This window comes from Marmota monax, unplaced genomic scaffold (assembly GCF_021218885.2).
Source record: "Marmota monax isolate L192 unplaced genomic scaffold, Marmota_monax_Labrador192_F-V1.1 WCK01_AAM20220418_F8-fsc00091, whole genome shotgun sequence".
In the NCBI taxonomy this organism is placed as follows: Eukaryota; Metazoa; Chordata; class Mammalia; order Rodentia; family Sciuridae; genus Marmota; species Marmota monax.
In genome coordinates this window covers 3,988,720-4,004,164 of record NW_026692434.1, presented here as the reverse complement: position 1 = coordinate 4,004,164, position 15,445 = coordinate 3,988,720, and the positions used below count along the sequence as shown (strand labels likewise).

General features: G+C 34.1%; 2 protein-coding genes across 6 annotated transcripts in view; one reads left to right on the top strand and one right to left on the bottom strand.

Annotated features, from left to right (window-relative positions):
• Positions 1–6,535, top strand: part of B3gat2 (beta-1,3-glucuronyltransferase 2) — a 71,613-nt gene extending 65,078 nt beyond the window's left edge. The window contains exons 3-4 of the mRNA XM_046443000.2: positions 1,576–1,724; positions 1,806–6,535. Of these exons, the coding sequence (XP_046298956.1) occupies positions 1,576–1,724; positions 1,806–1,892 (236 nt within the window). The 3' untranslated portion in view covers positions 1,893–6,535. The remainder of the gene's footprint in view (positions 1–1,575; positions 1,725–1,805) is intronic.
• Smap1 (small ArfGAP 1) overlaps positions 2,371–15,445 on the bottom strand; it is a 194,097-nt gene continuing 181,022 nt past the window's right edge. For 4 of the 5 annotated variants that reach the window (XM_046442994.2, XM_046442996.2, XM_046442997.2 and 1 more), the window contains 4 exons: positions 10,774–10,901; positions 6,678–6,849; positions 5,517–5,824; positions 2,371–3,329 (listed from right to left, as the gene is read on the bottom strand). In XM_046442994.2, the coding sequence (XP_046298950.1) occupies positions 3,195–3,329; positions 5,517–5,824; positions 6,678–6,849; positions 10,774–10,901 (743 nt within the window). In that variant the 3' untranslated portion in view covers positions 2,371–3,194. Of the gene's footprint in view, positions 3,330–4,085; positions 4,335–5,516; positions 5,825–6,677; positions 6,850–10,773; positions 10,902–15,445 lie in introns of those variants that run through there. The other variant, XM_046442999.2, reaches the window with a different exon arrangement.

Here is a 15,445-nt window from a genome sequence, read left to right as displayed (position 1 = left end):
CGTAGCTCTGCTACCAAAAATGTTTTAAAAACCCTTTAGCTGCCGATCAGTATTCTTCTAGCCACAACTGGTGGCCAATACACCTGCCCTTCGTGAAATTATTCACAGTGCTATTTTTAATATATTTGTTGTAATCTTTTGAATAGTGCTTTGTATTCAATTGAGTGCTTCCAGAGATTTTCATATATCAAAGTTAAGAAGGGGTCACACTTCTCTTGCAAATGAGGAAATATAGAAGTTACAGCATCAAGAAAGATTGAAATGACTTGGCCAGTGTCCCAAATGCAAGGACCTAGACAACAGAAAAGGCTAATCATTTCAAATTCAGTGTTTTCCTGCTATAATGTGGTGTCTCCCTGGAGGATTGGTGGAGATACTGGGAGTCTTCAGGCTGTTTCATGATTTTTTGTTTTGCTTTACTCAGTACCAACTATACCAAGTAGTTTGTACACAGCTGAGTATTAATATTTTCCCAAAAGGCAGCAGGGTCTAGAACATGAGACTGCTCAGTCTGGTACCTAGAGAAGTTAAAAGAATGGTAGTATGGTTTCCTCAAAGCTCCTCCACTACTGCTGGGTATCATTTGGTACTAAATTTGCTAGTACAACTTTTTTCACAAAGAAGCATAAATCAATTCAGGTTAATGTAGAGAAGGATAAGATGTTGCTAAGAAATGTTCCTGGGAACTGGTCCTCACAACTTCAACTCTGGGAGGTTGCCTGACTTTACATTGTTACCTTAGTCATAAAAAGCAAAAGGGCTTCAGACTTTCAAAACAATGACTTGATAGCTTGTAGAGTGCTTTCATAGCTGAGGTTTAAGTGCAGAGATTGTTAAACTACAGATTGAACAGTGATGACATTTTATATAACCAAATCACTGAAGGGGTTTTATACATTCTTTTTTGAGGCACTGGGGAGCGAATTCAGGGCCTCATGTGTGTGCCAAGCAAGTGAGCTACCACTTTTAGGGTGCAGAGCATTCAGCCCCCTTTTTTCCCAAATACTAAAAACTAATTTCTCAAATGGCCTATATCTTCTGAACTAATTTCTAACCTCCTCTCCCCTCACCATTTTCAGATTGAAACAAATGATTATAAATTAGGTATTACTCATTTTCTATGTAATTGACTTTTATAACCAGTCTTCTTAATACAACACCAGTAGTGCTGAGTTTGATAAAAATACACAATGATGTTAACAGCAGGCAGGAAATGTGGATGATCTGGATCTCATACCCTAAGGATAATTAAGGTAGGTCCACAACTGTTCTAGTTGCACTGAGTTCAGAATATCAAAAGTGGCGTTATGATAATCTCTGTGAAACCCTTTATTAACCACAAACCAGGCTTCATATTTTATGGTAGATGTCCCATGGGTATACCTGTTTTGCACTGTAATGACTAATTTTCCTCTTGAGATGATAAAGCAGGTAATATTCCTATTAAACTTGGTAAACCAAAATATAACATAGTATTTGACATTTTTTTGATGTGACCAAAACCTGAGAAAAAAAAGAAAAGTACATCAATATTTTACTTTAATGTCATTTTTTTTTTTTAAACTTTTCACAAAGGATTTGCTGTAAGTCTTCAAGTCATCTTGTCTAATCCAAAAGCTGTATTTAAGCGTCGTGGGTCCCAGCCAGGGATGCAAGAATCTGACTTTCTAAAACAGATAACAACAGTGGAAGAACTGGAACCAAAAGCAAATAACTGCACCAAGGTACTCATTTCACTTGTGCTGCTTGGCGTTGAGTATCAGCGCTGAGAATGTGGCTGCCCAAAATATTTTCCTCCCCTTTAGGTTCTTGTGTGGCACACTCGGACAGAGAAGGTTAATCTAGCCAACGAGCCCAAGTACCACCTGGACACAGTGAAAATTGAGGTGTAAGATGAAGCAAAAACTGGCACAATCAACCTGGCCAGTGATGTGGAAGAGGATGACTGGTGTTTAGGATGCAGAGCATTCAGGTATTGTTTATTTTACTTCAGTACAACGGCCTTTATTGTCATCTGATGGACATCTGTCTAAACAGAGCTTGTCAGTTAATGTAACTAATTTGATGGTACAAAATTTTTGTTTTGTCTTCATTTTTTCTGCATGTTTTCTCTCCAACTTAACTGGAGAATTTTTGTACAGTACAGCTAATGATGCAAAATACCAATCTCAATATCTTATTTAATTTTTCTGTCCCCCCCCCTCATTTGGCCTGATAATTGGTAGAACTGAATAGGTGTAATACTTGCCCTGACAAGTATTTTGTCAATTGAACATTACCAATTCCTAACTTCACATGAAGTAAATTTTGGAAGGCTTGTGGCAGTATTCATTATAGGAGGAAAAAAAAAAGTCCACAAATAAAAAGGTCTATGGATTTATCTGTTTAATATATAGGGAAATAACATTTTGTCAATACTAGGCACCATAAAATGTAAACACAATTACTGTCATAAACCTGGATATACCTTCAAGGATTAAAAGTGGCTTTTAGTTACCCTGTTTGCATATAGTGCAGAAAAAGGTCTTCATGTTAGCACTATGTACATAAGAAGAGATCCAAATTATAAGAGGCAGGTAAAATTCAAATTCTTTAAACATTCATTAAATTAAGTTTTATAGTAACATCCAGGTTTATCTTCCTTTCACTAACCACGTTCCCTGTTAAGCACATCATAACAACAGCACGGTGAAGTGAATGATGAAATAAAAGAATTTTGATACACTAGAAAACAGTGCTCAGTGATACATTTACATTCTATTTATATGATTAAACATTTGATCATACAGTACCTTCCTACAGGATTACTGGCTAATTTGGGGGTGGGGTTTATACTGTTAGAGGTATTACTAACATGATAACTACTTCCCTTATATGCAAACATTAGAGCTATAATTTTATTGAGTAAAACTGATTATGCAAGTTGACTGAGCAGCTTCTCAAATAATGTAGTTTTATGAGATCATGGGAAACATGAGCAAAGCTGCCCCTGACATAAAATGGTTCTTCAACCTGCTTTTCACCACATCAAATTTAATCAGTAACAGACCAACACGGTCAATCAGGTAATTCCTAATATGAACAAATGGGGGGAAAAGAAAAAAAAAATATGTACATGAATAAACAGGGGAACTAGATGCGTTTTAGCAAGGAATGTCAGGTGTTAATTCTGGATGAAACTTGTATTGCAGTTTTCATTTCCACAGTTGTGTGCTCAGAGTCTGACCCGATGAGCTTCCAGACCATCCTGCTGTTGTGTTGGGGGGCTGGCCAAAACCTGCTGCAGGGTTTGCACTATTGATACTCATGCCAGCCATTTGCTGATTCATCTGTGAAACACACAAAAGACTTAGTTTAAGAGGATTACTTCATTTTCAGTTCTTGCTTCTTTAGCCTCAGTTGGGTATTTTTTCATCAATGTGAAAATTAGTTAAAGCACTTAGGTGAAAGACTAACATATACATATTTCTTTACAGAAAGCAAATAGATACTTTGTTCCCTTGTTATTTTCTTCCACTTTTTAGTATTAATCTCAATCATTTTCATTCATTTTCTAGATCCAATTTCTTTTTTTTAAAATATTTTAATTTTTTAGTTGTAGTTGGACACAATACCTTTATTTTATTTATTGTTACATGGTGCTGAGGATAGAACCCAGGGCCTCACATGTGCTAGGCGAGTGCTCTACCACTGAGCTACAACCCCAGCCCTAGATTCAATTTCTTATTAACCCTAACTGAATGGGGAGAGAACAATCTTTGAATTTGCATATGGGATTATATTATAAAATGAGTCCATTACTCTTTATTTTGAGATACTATACTAAGAATATTTTACTTTATGAAATTTTCTTAGTTCTAAAATTATCCTATAAACCTAGCATGATGGCTATAATTCTCTATTAAAATCTTAAATGGGTCTTTATACTTTCTAAATATTAAAGTTCATAAAGAATATTTTTCCTCTTTGTTCTAACAACACTAACAGTTAAAATTTGCAGTATGAAATTTCTTCCAGATTGGAGTCAAGTATATTTATAAGCAAGCCTCTTAGCCCTATGGTTCTCTTACTATCAGGATTGGTGATAAGAGAAGGAAAGGCAAAATTTACCATCATGTACAGAGTGAATTTGAAACCTATGCTCAGGGTAAGATTGTATTCTATTTGCAATCTCTGAAAGACAAGAACAACTACATTGCTGATCAGACATAAGTGTCTGAAGGGCAGGCAGATTACATTTTCATACCTACTGAAGGATATTTTAACCACTTTATCATTGGCCAATAAATTTCACTGACAGTGTGCTGGAGAACAGCATCGCCCTTTTGCACTATCTGAGAGTTAGGCCAACATTAACTCCTTATGGGTTAATCTGCACCTAAATCCGAGCTGAGTGTGTTAGCACTTTGGTCACATAAAGCTGTTTATTTAGTACTTGAGATTCCTAGAAGGTAGAGACTTCTGTGAATCATGAGTGTAAATAAATAAATTGAAACATTCATATGATATACAATAATTCTGCTACAATCATTAGAATCAAGACTATTCCCTGAATGTTCTCAAGGTAAAATTCTGATCACTTAGAAACCAAGACCACCAAATGGGGAAGAGGAACATAAATCTAAGTCTAGGAGCTTTTGTCTATGGAGCTAAATTCAGAACAGAGTGCCTAAGATAGAAATGTTCTCTTGGCTCTAAACAAACTTAGGTAGAAAAAGAATTTTATAATATGAAGGAATGTCTGAGACAAGTACAGACTTTTCATACCTTATGGGAATTCTTGAGCCAGTGGATACACTTTAAATATAAAGTCATTACAGATCATATAAAAAGGAAATACAATTTTACAAGGGTTACTGAACAAAAAAGTTTCTATAAATCCATGGGCAGTAGTCACAGGACTTGAAGACAGCTTTGATCCCTCATAAAATTGTGCTTTGATAGGTGAGAAAAATCCAGCCTCATATTGTGAAAGTTAAGCAAAAAAGATCCAAAAATTTGCCGGTATAATGGCACACACCTGTAATCCCAGTAGTTCAGGAGGCTGAGGTAGGAGGATCATGAGTTCAAAGCTAGTCTAAGCAACTCGGCATCACCCTATCTCTAAATAAAATATTTTAACAGGGTTGGGGATGTGGCTCAGTAGTTAAGTAGTGCCCCTGGGTTCAATTCCCAGTACTAAATAAATAAATAACTGGTAAAGATAGGTTGGTCTAAGTAGACATCAAAAACATCCTACTAGGGAGCCAGGAAAAGCCTGATGCTAACCTCAAAGGTGGCAGACAAGAAGTCTCTCATCATCCCTCAGATAAATTTCTAGCTATTATAAACAGACCAGGCATTTTTACCATGACAGTAGTGTTACAATCTGAAATGAAGAAAAAAGGAACCTAACAGTTCTTTACAAAATACTTTAAAAAATAGGGACAGTGACAAAGCATTTATCTCTCTGATGCAACTTTTGATCTTATATTATCCTTAGTCAATTTCCTTGATAGAGAGTAAATGACTCCTACCTGTGAGAAGCTCCACTGAGGCTGTTGAGCTTGTGGGAGGCCAAACTTACTCTGAGGTGCACCCATCTGTCCTACCATTCCTCCTTGGGGGGCAACAACATTTTGAGGAAGTGGCATCACACCAGTTTGTGCATTTCCCATAAACCCATTAGGCATGGGCATGCCCACCATCATGCCTGTACTCTGTCCCATCACATTTCCTAGAAGGCTGGGCGCTGCAGGCACAGGTACACCCATTGATGGAAAACCTTGAAATGCAGCCGGTGCTTGTGAGGTAAATGGTATATTTGTGGGTCCCATAAACACACCTGTAACACAAGAACCATGAAGAGAAAAATGAAAAACAGGGCCATTGTATATAGTTACACTCACCTTTATAGACACAGAAAAAGGATTACCATTTTCTGATATACCTACAGCAAAAATTTTCACTCTGATCTGGCTGTTTTTCCTCCTACGAACAGCCCAAACCTAAACATTTGGAGCTGTTTATTTCTAGAATAAGCAAATCAGTTATTAACCTAAGAAAATTTAATTAGAAAATAAAACTCTCAGGCAATAGCCACATTAAATACCTCCACTGTAAAGACCAAATTACTCAGCATGAGAGTATCTGCTTTCTCTGCTGACTTGCACCACATGTCTCCCAGTACCAAATAGGCAAATGAGAGTTGACTATATTTGGCTTTATAACGAAGTAGTTGGATTGTTATACAATTTCAGCCCATATGTGAAATGCAGCTCACTATTTAAGAGGAAATGGTCTAGACAGATTAAAACTGAATAAATTTTATGCTAGTTTTTCATTGTAATGACAAAACATTTCAAAGTTTTTGGAATCATGTAATAATTCAGACTGCTTATTGTTTACTTACAGTAGTACACAGTCATAAACTTCCTGTAAATAAAATTTCAATAATTCTTCAAAGATAATCCATGTCCTATAAACTTGTGAAAAAATATTAAGTGATACATGAACAGCTTGTTAATTCTAACTGAATAAAGTTTTGTGAATTCTGTACTTGCCTTTTAATCACTGCAACAAAAAAAAAGCACCTACTACCATAGGAAAATAGGGAAGAAATATAATAGAAGTAAAAAGGATGTACTTCTAGTAATGTCACTGTGATGCATTGAAAGCAGATTTCAAAATTTAATTACCAGGAGTGCTTTGCTGTTGAACTGTTCCTGTACCATACAGAGATAAGATGGAGTCTTTGGAGAGTTGCTTCTTTGCTACTTCTTCTGATTTTGTAGTTGGCTCAGTGAACAGATCCAGATCCCCAGATGTTACTGCAGACAGGGTGGCAGCTGCTGGTACAGAGGACGTCCCCTGAGATAAACACCAAACTAAGCTGATGAATTCTGTATAGTAAAGCTTAGCTTGTCTGTTACTTAAAATCCAAATAAAGTTATGAAATCAGGAATTAATTATAGAAGGCAAAGTGGTAACATTCAAGAGGATCATTCACAAGGCCTGCATGCAAAAACATCTAAAGGTAACAATGTTTCTTAATTTGAATCTGTTCTTGTAAAAGGGGGAGACTGAAGTTATTTCATAATAAACTGCATTTACCAACTAGGTGGATGGAGAGTTCTTGCTCATTGTGTTACACAACAAGTCCAACAATAGTTACATGGATATTGTCTGAGGACCACCACTATTTCAAAGAACTGATATTCCTTGGGATACAGAACATTTCTACCCCTAGCAGACTGTAAGATGGTCCTGCAATGGTTGACTAAAAGCTTTTGAAAATGTAAAACCAAAACCTATCTTGTAAGATTTTTACATACTCAATTTATACCTAATTACATGAGTTAAATTATAGCAAAACTTTGACCACCTATACACTCACCTATAACCCACACTCCATTTGGAGGCAAATGAACATTCACAAACATGTTGATATTTAATGTACAAAATTTTCAATAATCTATCTTGAACATACAGTATTATACAATTATGACCAATAATCTTGTCTGTGATCTTTGTATTCAAAAACTACTTAATTACATCACATTTGTTTATATGCATTTTCAATATAAAGAGTTTCAAAGAATTGTCTGAAGACTTATAATTTGAGAAAAATCTTAACTAGCTTTTATAAGGTGAACAGCAAGTTAATGTCCTGGTTAAAGTACCATGTAATAAATTACCAAATATTCTATTCACAAACTAGGTAGAACAATATTTTAAATCTATTATCACTAGTTAAGCAGGAATTAAGAGATACAAAGAAAAAGGCACCTTATTTTGCAAAAACTCTGTAATATGTAAGAAATCAGCCCTAACAGAATGCCAAACATACCAACGCCCTTGAAAAAAATGTATCTTAGCTACCAATGAAAAAGCAAAGATCACAGAGGCTAACAGCCAGCTTGGCAGTACTAGAACCTTAGCCCCATGAATTAGGACAGTGTCACTTCACTTCTTTCCTGATAAGCTTGAGACCACAAAGTGTATCACACAATGGCAGGGTTAAATACTCAGATAACAAAGTAAGTACATCACTAAGTGATCTTTCATTACATTTACTTTCTGTTCATTCTATGAACCTGTTCAACACGCTGGGGTCTATTCTGTGTGAATGAAATGTCACCATAAGAAAACAAAAAACGGTTGGGTACACTGATTCAGTCTTATACAAAAGCAGCCTTACTGAACATGTTTACATGATCTAAACATGTTAAGTTTCTTCTGAAGATAAGTAACATGGAACATCTACCTCAATGTGGACACAGTCTATAAACAGCATAGCTAATAAGCACTCAAATGTCCTTTTCTTGGCATTTCATTTGCCAGCACTACATCCTCAGTATAAAAGGAGATTAGGTTTGCTTATCAATAACATTTCAGTAAGTTGCAAAGGCCTCTAAACAAAGGCTTTATGGATGTCTGGAATTCCAGGGCTAAGCTAAGGATAGACTTCAGCCCTTGTATAAGTCTAGATACTATTGGTGTGTATATGTTTGTGATAGATAGGAAAGGGGCTTCTGTGTTACTGCTAGGGCTTGAACTGTTCCCTTAACTCCTAACATGTGTATATCATCAGTTGAGGTCAGTTGAGTATTTCTAGGCCCCAGACAGGTAAAGCAGATGATAAAAAAATCAATCTATTTCATATTCATGAGTGGGGAAATCTTTTGCTAGAATTTATACATACTTAGAAAATAATACCAAGAGAGAAAGAATAGGGTTCAGAGTAACTCATAATCTTGGCATTCAAACTAGGTTAAGCTCAATATCATACAATTAAAAACCTACTAAAATTAATAAATTACACAATACCAGTATATATGTAAAATCTTGTACTCGATTTTCAAAGGTATTATTTTGAAAATGTGCCTAGGTTTTAATTTTTACATGTAATTTAGATGAAAGGCAATTCTGTTCACCAAATATTCCCCCAAAAGAATCAGATGTGATAAAAAAAATTAATTTTTTTATCACATCAGGTAAGAATGCATGAAGCCAGACCTGCCTCTCCTATAGCAAGCAGCTATGCCCCACACTCCTTTCTTACGATGCTACTTGTACTTAAGATTTAAATGGTGCCAGCATTGTTCTGCTTGCTGCTACGATACTGAACAGAACATGTGAAGTACACTGAAGCAAAGCAACTTGTACCTCAGTGGAATCTGAAGAAGTCTAGCAGACATAACTGCTTCACTACAGAAAACCAGAACAAAATAAATCGCTTTTCATGTGCAGATTGTCAAATATACTAAATGCTTCTTTCCAAAAAAGTATTTAGACAATTTTTTGTTTCATATACACCCATGCCTGCACAAATTCAAAAAGTAATATTAACTGAAAGAATAATTCTTTGCCCCTCTTTTTATGTGTGTTCCAATAGTATGAGAAGGGCAAAGCCATAAAATGTTACTAAGAAATATCAACATGTTCAATTGTAGTGGTAAGTACACAATAACTATCATAACAAAAATGTGTAGTAAAAATGTCTTAAGTTTTCTTAATGACAGACTTTTTATTAAAACTACATCCATACAATTCAGATTTAGCTCAGGTTTTTCTTTTGGGTAGTGTGGTGGTAACTGGGAATCTAACCCAGAAGTGCTTTACTGTTAAGCTACATCCCCAGCCCTTTTTAAAATTTTTTAAATTTTAGACAGGTTCTTACTAAATTGCTAAGGCTGGCTTTGAACTCTTGATCAGCCTCCTGAGTCACTAGGATTATAGACATGCACTACCACACCTGGCTTGGCTCAGTTTTTACACAGAAAGGAAGCATTTGCCTCAAAAATAATGCTGTTCTGAAACAAAATAGAATCTTAAAAGTTTATTTTTAAGAGTTACTTGTATCCTGAAAGTTCATATATTTTCCCTATAGAAATTCTATATAATGCTTAGAAGGCAATTCAAAATTTCTTCACCATTAATACTTTAAAAAATCTTGATCATTAATATTACTACTCTTAATTTTTTTAAAAATATTTTTTAGTTGTAGTTGGACACAAAACCTTTATTGTGCTGAGGATCGAACCCAGCACCTTACACATGCCAGGTGAGCGCTCTACCTCTGAGCCACAACCCCAGCCCCTTAATATTGTTTTAATCATGAAAAAAAATAAGAAGGTAGGTTTTAAGGCATAATTTATTTTTAGAAAAAATAATATGTGGCTAGGGTTGTTTGTGCCTCAGTGGTAGAGCCTGGCATGTGTTGGACACTGGGTATGATCCTCAGCACCACATAGAAATAATGAATGAATGAATGAATGAATGAATGAATGAATGAATGAATACATAATTAAATTAAAAAAGAATATATTTGCTGGAAATTCTTATCCAAATCAAAATTTACAAACACCCATAGTTTAGAAACCTCTGAAATAAGAGATCTTGCTGATCTCAAGTCAGGATGAGCTACCCTGAGCTTTCCCAATTGTTCATTTTAAAGACTGTTGATTCCCCAGAGCAAGAGTTAGAACTTTAAATACAGTAACTATTTTATGCTTTATGGGTCAGTCATACAGTCTCTACTGTAACTACTTCAACTCTGCTTTTGTAATAACAAAGCAACCAAAGACAATACATAAATCCAGGGGAACGACTGTGTTCCAATAAAATTTTATCTGTAAAAACAAGCTGCAGGGTTAGTTTGCTAAACCTGGGCCTAAAGAACAGAAGGCTTTCAAATCAGTGACTGCTCAGAAACAATTATTTTAAAATTCTTGAAATGTTTCACAAAGGAAATTAGCAGTAACCACATAAAACCACATGTTTACCATGTACCTGAGCAGGGGGCATGACAGTGGCAGGTAAAGGATTGGAAATCATTGGTCCAAAGATGTCCAGATCATCATTCAGGGCTGGCACTGTGGTTGTGTTCCCATTGGTTACTGGTGCCTCAGCAGGGCCATCTGAAAAAAAAAGACTTCTATCAATGTAGAATCTCTTAAATTACTTGAAACATGGCATTAACTTTATAAATAAGTGGTTTAAGAAAGAATTCAAATACATGTCCCCCTTTTACCATAGGATTTACCCCCCCCCCCCAAAAAGCCATTTTTAGTTTTCTTTATTCTCCCAGTGAATAAAGAATATTTCACTGGATTGTTGGCATAGATCCAAACAAATGTCCTATTTACAATATTCTGCATGCTGATTTTCTGGAGATCACATCATTTTTATCTACATTCAAAATAAATTTTGTGTATAACTGATTATAATAAATAAATAAATAAATTCTGATGATTTAAAATGGTTAAAATGTTGCATTTTAAAGTCACAATAGGGAAAAAAACTGGATAGAAAAACCAAAACATATACTTTAAATTGATCCTACCAAAAACATTTATAAAACTTTGAAATAAATCCTTTATTTAAGCACAGCCATCATTAGTGATGGCAGCTAATGACAGAAACTCCAACAGATCTTCCTACTGAAAAATTCAAATTAACAAAAATTTAAATGTCAATAATTATATAATTTAGGAAAGGTAGCAGAATACAACAGTTACTAAAAGGGCATTATGTAAAAATGTGGATGTGTAACCGATGTGATTCTGCAATCTGTATTTGGGGTAAAAATGGGAGTTCATAATCCACTTGAATCTAATGTATGAAATATGATATGTCAAGAGCTTTGTAATGTTTTGAACAACCAATAAAAAATAAAATAAATAAATAATTAATTAAATGTCAATAATTATATAAGTTACATAATTTTAATAACTTTATGTCTCCTTTTCATGTGCTTGAACAAATAATTTGCAAGGTATAAGGGGTGGGAGTTGAAGTGCAGGGGAGAGAGTTTGTCACAGCATTCCAGGAAATGGAACAGCCCCCAGTTCGGTTTTCTTTGGGTATAACCAAGTAACAGTTCAGAAAATTGTAACTCCAATCTCTTGGGACTTATATCCTAATCAATATTCTATTTGAACAATTTATGATCTCATTTGATCTCTCTTTGATTGACTGTGCCCTCCTCAAAGGTAAATCTAACATCTTTACACATTAGATGGAATGTCTTGTGTAAAGCAGATACTTGATTTGACAAATTTAATGTCTTCTACTTGTTGCATATTTCCTCTATATAAATAATAGAAACTGAATTTTTTATTTCCCTATTTTAGTGTCAGTGAATTACAAATAATCCTTAATATCCTTAATGGTCACAGTCAAATATTTTTTACTATTTAATTTATATAAAAGTAAATAATTTGGAAAATAATAACTGCCAAGTATTTCTCAAGGCATCTTCAGTGATGCCATGATCAGAATCATAAAAAGAAATATATTTACTACAGATATGTGTTACACACATAATGTCTATATCAAACACTATCAACAATTGAAAAATAAAGCAATAAAATGATGCACAGATAATCTCAAACATACAGAATTTTAGACATCATTTTTTTTTCCATTTCTGTCTCTTTAAAATGGCAGCATTTTGAAGTTAGACCTCTGTAAAGAGTTATCTTATGTTTCTCATTCATTATAATTTTTTTTATAATGACCAGAAATATTGACCAGAAATAAACTGACATTTTAAAAGGACAAGGTATTCTAGAGTTAAAATCATCTAAAGAAACTTTTTTTTTTTTTTTTTTTTTTTTTTTGTAATTTCTACAACGTTTCAGAGAACAAACCTCATATAATAATGACAGGTAAGCCAGTAGTGCTCTTAACCCAGAAGCAAAGTTGGGGATGGGGAAACAAGTTCATCAACTACAAATGCTAACTTCTATCATATGCACGAGGAAGCACTTTAAACTATATAAAACTATAACTGTGTATATATATTTAAGAACTATATATAAAAATTACACAAACACATGTCCTCTAAAACAAGAAAAAATACAACAAAAAGTACAAAAAGCTGACAAGCTGAACACAAGCAATTATTTCTAGTTTTCAATTAATTTATTTTTTGCCTTTTCAAATAACTAACAATTGGGATGGATTTATCAAAAAAAAAAAAGACTTCAAAATGAGAAAATACTAAATACATTTTTTTTGGCAGTGAATTGAGAAAATGCTATCAATTGACTTTTACCACAGAAAATGAGTGTACTTCACAGAATGACTGCTGTGCCCAGGATACACTGTGAGAAAACTGGGAGGTCCCTCCACTACAAGCAAATGATGTTTTCATTGCATTTATAAAATTGTACATCTTTTAGGAATTTTAAGTCTGTTCAAAATAGCATGTGATACTCTGCTCAGAGTATTTACTTACTTACACTTTCAAATCTAAACCCCAATTGGTATACAGTAGTGCATTAATTTATCAAAGAGCAAACAGGACATTATTTGGTTTTTGAAGTTTTGTTTTACACTTCATATCCCTCAGGACTAAATATGTGATTAATAACTTCTCTAGTGTCACAGAGCTAAAGCAAAGCCTTGGATTGTAATCTTATTAATTTTCATTATAAAGGCAACACATTCTTGAAAAAGATTCAAGCCATGAAAAATGGAGAAATCAAAAAGGCCCCATGATGGACAGTTATGAGGGCTGCAAAATAACTTGAATATAATTAATACCACTGACTGTACATAGTTAAAATGGTAAATTTTATGTTTGATTTATTACAATTAAATACAGTTTAATTGGGTACATAAGAACATATAAAAACTACCTTCTTTACATAAAGTTATGTATGTGTAGGTGGGAGGTTTGCATTCTTTGATATTGCATATCATACAGTACGTAATGACTTATTTATTCAACTCGTGATTCATGGCCATTTATATAGTTTCCAGATTTTCATCATAACAAAAGCAGAACATCCCATTCCTTAATATGAATTATACACAGTTCATATCTGTTAATTATAAGGTAATGCAGCTCAGTTTTTTCCCACCATATTGAAAACAGGTCTCATTCTGTGTTTTTAATGTTAATTAATATTTTAAGACTGGCCTCTTGTATTCCACACAAACAACACTGAACTCTCTTTGTAATCACCTACCATTGGTTAATGAAGCTGTCATGAATGTCAATTCACTATAAGTCTGAGGGGTTTTGAAATACTTTGGAATGAAACAAAGGAAGTGCCTGCTTAGGGACAGCTATCTTTGTGGAAAGACTGATAAAATTTTTAATTGACTGGGAAAGATTTTCTCATGCCTCCAAAAACCTGAGGTAAGAAACCTTCTCCCAAGCCAAATAAATGTTTTCTTCTAGCCAGATACCTTGTAATGAGCACAGGTGATTCTTTTCTGTTCTCATACATACAACATACCTGCCCCTCTTTTCTTTTTATCCTGGTCTTCTCCCTATGTGATCCCTTCTGGATTTCATTCCTAAGGATCTTCCTTGTTACTACAAAAGCTACACATTCATAAAACTGTTGAAAACATTCTTAACCTAAATGAAAATTTCTCAGCCTTGCAAAATCAGTAAATAAAAGTTCCCAGTGGGGGTTCAGTGTTTGCTAATCTTACAAAATACATTTGGCTTGCTAAACACATTTCTTAAAAAAGGACTGTTTCAATTTATTCTGAAGGTCATTGTGTTTTTAATTTTTAGTATTAAAAAGGGCAGATAAAGACTCACTATCATTACCATGATTATAAACATCACATTTATCCTGGATGTTTTAAAACATTTCCCTCAACTATCTCCAGTTACAGAAACTAGGGCACAGAGAGATTAAAATACTTCCTCAAAGTTACCTAGTTAAGCAGCAACAATTGTACTTATGTGTACCCCTAGACTAGTGCTCTTTTATTTACCATATCAGAAGACATGTAATTATAAGTTACTTAGTTATAAAGAAATCACTTAAAATTCTGAAAATTAAAAACCAATTTAAAAATAATTTACATTTGTTGTAAGTCTGAGAATAGGGAACATAGTGAAAAAAATCATTCTAGACTGTGCCTATATATTTCATCTCCCCAATCTATCACCTTTGTACCCTGGCCAATATCTTCTAAATTTATAGGGGAATAATATAGAAGGGCATGATCATCAACAAACAAACTAGGCTAAGGGAAGAAATTGGGATATAATCAGCACTCAATGAATGAAGAGTATTTCAAATCACTGGGTGTTAAATACATTCTTTTGATCAAGGAACCACTAATAGCACTGTCCTTGCTGACTGACTGAATTAAAGCTGAGATCTCAAAAGTGACAAAATACCAAGATGTTGAAAAAAGTTTTCAGAGAAATATTTTAAAAATTTAGAAATAATAAGCCTTATTCAAATTAAATGGCTTACATGGGGTAAATCACCATATTTTTAAATATTTAAATTAATATAGGTTATGTCTTGTTTGTACATGTGAGTTTGAATATATGAGTGTGTATACACACACATATACACAGGCAAATGGAAACTTGCAACCAACTACATCAAGCCTTCTCTGAGATAAAGGGTTATCTACAAAAACAGGTAATCAGGATTCACCTCAAACATATCTCACTGTGTATGTTCCTTGCTCAGTT